At 69.2% G+C, this 5,841-nt stretch overlaps 1 protein-coding gene across 1 annotated transcript; it reads right to left on the minus strand.

Moving 5' to 3' along the window:
* Positions 1-4,047: 4,047 nt before the first annotated feature.
* Positions 4,048-5,445, minus strand: LOC121876012 (ice-structuring glycoprotein-like). The gene has a single exon (XM_042380859.1). It carries the CDS (start codon positions 5,443-5,445, stop codon positions 4,048-4,050), a length of 1,398 nt encoding a protein of 465 aa, XP_042236793.1.
* Positions 5,446-5,841: the final 396 nt, after the last annotated feature.

The raw sequence follows: 5,841 nt of genomic DNA on the forward strand, positions 1-5,841 counted from the left end.
TGGCGGTGTGCGGGTGCAGTGGTGCGTGGCGCCAGAAAGTGGTGCGCAGGTCCAGAATGGTGCGTAGGCGGCAGGTAGTGGCGCAGGTACAGAAAGTGGCGCGTAAGGTTGCAGTGGCGTGCGGGCGTTGCAGTGGTGTAGGCCAGAAAGTGGCGCGTAAGTGCTTGCAGTGCAGGCGCTGCAGAGTGCGGGGCGCTGCAGAAAGTGGCGGCAGGCGCTGGTAGCGGCGTGCGCCAGAAAGTGGCCAGTGGGCGCTCAGAAAGTGGCGTAGAGAAACAGAAAGGTGTGGGCGCTTAGAAAGGGCGCAAGGGGCGTGAGGCGCCAGAAAGTGGCGTGCAGGCGAAGCAGTGGGGCACAGAAAGGGCGCAGAGATGGCGGTGCAGAGCGCCGGTGAAAGTGGTGCGTGTGGGCGTGAGTGGCGTGCAGGCGCCAGAGTGGCGCGCAGGCGCCAGAAAGTGGCGTGGGCGTCAGAGCGTGTGGGAAGGCCAGAGTGGCAGAGCCAGAGTGGCGCAGCGCCAGAGTGGTGCGCAGGCGCCGTGAAAGTGGTGCGTGGGCGCCAGAGTGGCGCAGGCACAGAGGCGTGAGGCGCTTCAGAAAGCGGTGCGTGGGTACAGGAAGTGGGCGTCAGAGTGCGGGTCAGGAGTGGTGCAAGGTCAGGAAAGTGGCGAGGCGCTTGCAGAGCGGTGCGTGGCGCTGCAGCGGCGTGTGGGTCCAGAGGCGTGGGCGCCAGAAAGGGTGTGTGTGGGCGTCAGAAAGTGGTGCGTGGGTGCTGTAAAGTGGTGCGTAGGTCGGCATGGCGTGCACAGAGTGGCGTGGGCGCCAGAAAGTGGCGCAGGCGCTGCAGTGGGCGTGTGGGCGTCAGAAAGTGGTGCGTGGGCGTCAGGAAAGTGGCGCAGGCGCCGTAGTGGCGTGCAGGCGCCAGGCGGCGTGTGGGCGCAGTGGCGTGGGTGTCAGGAAAGGCGTGCAGGCGGCCAGAAAGTGGCGTGCAGGCGCCTGCAGTGGCGCGCAGGCGCCGGTGAAAGGGTGCGTGCAGGCGCTGCAGGGTGCAGGCGCTTGCAGTGGCGTGTGGGCGCCAGCGGCGTGGGCGTTGCAGCGTGGCCAGAAAGGGTGCAGGTGCCAGAGTGGCGTGCAGGCGCCAGAAAGTGGCGTGGCCAGAAGTGGTGCAGCAGGCGGCCAGAAAGTGGCGTGCAGGCGCTGTAGGGGCAAGAGTCAGCAGTGGCGCGCGGGCACAGAGTGGCGTGGGCGCTTGCAGGTGGTGCAGCAGGCGCCTGCAGAGCGGCGTGTGGTGGCGCGCCTGTGAAAGTGGCGCAGAGGCGCCAGTGAGGCAGAGGCGCTTCGCAGTGGCGCAGAGAAGGCGCCTGCAGTGGTGCGTGGGCGCCAGAAGCGGCGTGTGGGCGCCAGAAAGTGGCGTGTGGCCGCAGCGGCGTGCGGCGTCAGAGTGGTGCGGAGGCGCCAGAACAGGCAGGCGCCAGAGTGGCGCGGTACAGAAAGTGGCGTGGCGTCAGAGTGGCGTGCAGGCGTCGCAGCGGTGCGCGGGCGCCAGGTGGCGTGTGGCAACAGAAAGCGGCGCAGGCGCTTCAGAGCTGCGCAGGCGCTTGGTGAGTGGTGCAGAGAGGCCAGTGGTGCGAGGCGTCAGAAGTGGCGCAGAGGCGGCCAGAAAGCGGCGCGTGGGCGGGCCAGAAAGTGGTGCGCAGGCGCCGCAGCGGCGTGCGGGGCGCCAGAAGCTGGCGTGCAGGCTCCAGAAGGCGGTGGGCCAGAACTGGTGTGTAGTATACCGGATGGCGTGCAGGCGCTGGTGGGTGGCGCGTGAGGAACCAGAAAGTGGCGTGTGGGCGTCAGAAAGTGGCGTGTGGCGTCAGAGAAGTGTGGAGGCCAGTAGCGGCGCAGGCACAGAAGTGGCGTGCGGGTGCTGAGAAAGCGGTGTAGGCGCCAGAGTGGCGTGGGGCGCTCAGAGTGGCGCGTGAGGCGCTGGGTATGGCGTGAGGCGCCAGAAAGCGTCGTGTGGCGCCAGAGTGGCGTGCAGGCATCAGAAGTGGCGCAGGCGCCGTAGCGGTGCGTGGGCGCCGGTGAAAGTGGCGTGAGGTTGCAGTGGCGTGGGCGTCAGAAGTGGCGTGCAGGCGCCTGTGAAAGTGGTGCAGGCGCCAGAAAGTGGCGTGTGGCGCCAGGAAGTGGTGCGCAGGCGCCTGCAGTGGTGCGTGGGCGGCCAGAAAGGCGTGCAGGCGCCAGAAAGTGGTGCAAGCAGGCCAGAAAGGGTGCGTAAGGTCAGGAAAGCGGCGTGGCGCCAGAAAGTGGCGCGTGGGCGTGTAGGCGCTGCAGTGGCGTGCAGGCGCTTGCAGTGGCGTGCAGGCGCTGGTGGCGGCGCGGGAGGCGCCTGCAGTGGCGTGGGCGCTTGGTACTGGCGCAGGCGTTTGCAGCGGGGCAGAGAAAGCCAGAGTGGCGTGTGGGCGTCAGAAAGTGGCGTGGCAAGCCAGAAAGCAGTGCGTGGGCGTTGCAGTGGCGGCGGTGGCGCTCAGAGTGGGTGTGCAGGCGTCAGGCGGCGTGGGCGCTCAGAAAGTGGTGCGTAGGCGCCGTGAAGTGGCGCAGGCGTCGCAGTGGCGTGGCGCCAGGACGGTAGGCGTGCCAGAGTGGCGCGGGGCGCTGGTGAGCGTGGTGCGGTGGGGCGTCAGGACGGCGGTAGGCGGCTGGTGCGGCGTGGCCAGTGGTGGTGGCGTGCAGAGGCGCCGAAAGTGGCGCGTGGCGTCAGAGTGGCGCAGGCGCTCGTGAAAGTGGCGCGCAGGCGCCAGAAAGTGGCGCAGAGGCGTTGCAGTGGCGCAGAGGGCGCCAGAAAGTGGCGTGCGGGCGGCCAGGATGGCGCGTGGAAGCCGGTAGTGGCGTGGCGTCAGAGAGATGGTGGCGGTGAGTGGCAGAGGCGCCAGTAGTAGGCGGCGTGGCAGGCACAGAGTGGCGTGCAGGCAGGCAGGAAAGTGGCGTGTGGCGTCAGGCGGCGTGGGCGTCAGGAAGTGGTGCGGGCGTCAGGAAAGTGGCGTGGCGTCAGGCGCGTGGGCGTCTGAGTGGCGCAGGTACAGACTGAGTGCAGGCGTTGCAGTGGCGCAGTAGGCGCCTGTGCGGCGTGGAAGCCAGAAAGTGGCGTGCAGGCGCTCAGGAGTGGCGCGCGGGCGTTGCAGTGGCGCAGGCGCTTGCAGCGGTGCGTGGGCGGCTTGCAGCGGTGCGGGCGTCAGAAAGTGGTGCGGGCGGCCAGAAAGCGGCGTGTGGGCGCTCAGAGGCGGCGTGTGGGCGGCTTCAGAGTGGCGCGCAGGCGCCTGGCGGCGGTGCAGGCGCTGGTGAAAGTGGTGCGTGGGCGCCGAGTGGCGTGTGTAAGGCTGGTAGCGGCGTGGCGTCAGAAGGTGCAGGCGCTGTGAAAGCGGTGCGTGGGCGGTCAGAATGGTGCGTAGGCGCTGCAGTGGCGTGCAGGCGCTGCAGTGGCGTGCAGTGCCAGAGTGGCGTGCGGGCGTCAGAAAGTGGCGCGCAGGCGTCAGAAAGCGGTGCAGGCGCCAGAAGTGGCGTGCAGGCACAGAAAGTGGTGCGAGGCGCTCAGAAAGTGGTGTGGCGTTGCAGTGGCGTGCAGGCGCTGCAGTGGTGCGTGGGGCGCTCAGAAAGTGGCGTGGGCGGCTGAAAGTGGCGCAGGCGCTGGTGGAGGCGGCGCGGGCGCTGGTACGTGGCGTGTGGGCGCAGCGGCGTGTGGGGCGGCTTGCAGTGGCGCAGAGGCGCTCAGGCGGCGTGCAGGCGTCATGGCGTGGCGGTTGCAGCGGCGTGCAGGCGCTTGCAGTGGTGCGGCAGGCGTCAGGAGAGTGCGGCGGGCGTCAGAGTATGCGTGGGCGCGACTGAGGCAGGCGGCCAGACTGGCGCAGAAGCCAGGAAAGTGGCGTGCAGGCGCCAGAGTGGTGCAGAGGTGGCGGCTTGCAGTGGTGCGTGGGCGGTTGCAGGCGGCGTGGGCGCAGAAAGTGGCGTGTGGGCGTCAGGAGTGGCGTGTAGGCGCTTGCAGTGGTGCAGGTCAAAGTGGCGTGGGCGTCAGAAAGTGGCGTGCAGGCGCTGTGAGGGGCGTGCAGGCGCTTGGCAAGTGGCGTGCGTGGCGTCAGAAAGTGGCGTGGGCGCTGCAGTGGCGTGGCGCTTGCACTGGCGTGTGGGCGTCAGAAAGTGGCGTGTGGGCGTCAGAAAGTGGCGTGCAGGCGCTCGTGGCGCGGCGTGCAGGCGCTGGTGGACTGGCGTGCGGGCGCTCAGAAAGGCGCGGCAGGCGCCTGCGAGTGGCGCGTGAGGGGCTGGTGGAAAGTGGCGTGCAGGCGGCTGGTAGCGGTGCGTGGGCGCCGCGAGTGGCGTGGGCGTTGCATCGGTGCGCAGGCAAAGTGGCGCGCAGGCGCTGGTGGCGGCGTGCAGGCGCTGCGGCGCGGTGCGGGGCGTCAGAAAGCGGTAGGCCAGAAGTGGCGTGCAGGCGCTGGCATCGGCGCAGCAGGCGCCAGAAAGTGGCGCGCAGGCGCCTGGTGCGGCGTGTGGCACAGAAAGTGGTGCGTGGGGCGTCAGGTGCGTGGGTTGCAGTGGTGCAGCAGGCGCCAGAAAGTGGTGCGTAGGCGGCTGCAGTGGTGTGGCGCTGGCAGCAGAGGCGCTGGTGATGCGGTGGGCAGCAGAAAGTGCAGGCGTCAGGCGGTGCGTAGGCGCTTGCAGGCGTAAAGGTTGCCGTGTGCAGGCGCTGCTGGTGTGGGTGCTTGCAGTGGCGCAGCAGGCGCTGCATTGGCGTGCAGGCGTACTGGTGCGCAGGCGCTTCGGTACTGGCGTGCAGGCGCTTGCAGTGGCGGGCGTTGCAGCGGCGTGCGCAGGCGGGCCAGAAAGTGGTGGGCGCTGGTACTGGCGTGCAGGCGTTGCAGCGGGGGCACAGTGGCGTGCGTGGGCGCTGGTGGCGGCAGGCGCTTGCACTGGCGCAGGCGTTGGTGACTGGCGCAGGTGCTGCAGCGGCGTGGGCGCCAGAAAGTGCGTGGGCGCCAGAAAGTGGCGTGCAGGCGTTGCAGTGGCGCAGGCGCTGGTACTGGTGCGGGGCGCTGGTGCGGCGTGCGGGCGCTGGTACTGGCGTGGGTGCCAGAGTGGCGTGTGGGGCGTTGCCTGGCGTGCAGGCGTTGCATTGGCGTGCAGGTGTTGCAGTGGCGTGCAGGCGCTGCATGGCGCGCAGGCGCCAGAAGTGGCGTGCAGGTGCTTGCAGTGGCGTGGGTGCTGTAGCGGTGCGTGGGCGTTGCATTGGCGGTGCAGGCGCTGTAGTGGTGTGGCGCTGGTATTGCGTGTGCGCTGGTGGCGGCGTGCAGGTGTTGCAGTGGCGTGCAGGCGTTCCCAGTGGCGTGCAGGCGTTGCATTGGTGCAGGCGCCAGAAAGTGGCGTGCAGGTGCTGGTAGTGGCGCAGGCGTTGCATTGGCGCAGGCGTTGCATTGGCGTGGTGCGTCAGTGGCGTGTGGGTGCTGGTGGCTGGCGTGCAGGCCGCAGTGGCGTGCAGGCGCTTGCACTGGCGCAGGCGTCAGAGTGCGGTGTGGCGTTGCATCGGCGTCAGAGGCGCATTAGTGGCGTGCAGGCGTTCAGAAGCCAGTGTGTGTGCGTGCTTGTAGTGGCTCTGCACTGAACTGGTGGCTCAGGGGCTGATGGTGCAGGCGTGGCTGCAGTGGCGTGGGCGCTGCAGTGGCGTGTGGCGCAGGCGGTGCGTGGCGCTGGCAGGCGGCGTGCAGGCGCCAGAAAGCGTGTGGGTTGCAGTGGCGTGTGGGCAATAGGGCGTGTGTGGGCGCCAGAAGTGGTGCAGCAGGCGCCAGAAAGTGGTGTGGGCGTGCCAGGAAA

Source organism: Homarus americanus, unplaced genomic scaffold (genome assembly GCF_018991925.1).
Source record: "Homarus americanus isolate GMGI-L3 unplaced genomic scaffold, GMGI_Hamer_2.0 scaffold53431, whole genome shotgun sequence".
Taxonomy (NCBI): domain Eukaryota; kingdom Metazoa; phylum Arthropoda; class Malacostraca; order Decapoda; family Nephropidae; genus Homarus; species Homarus americanus.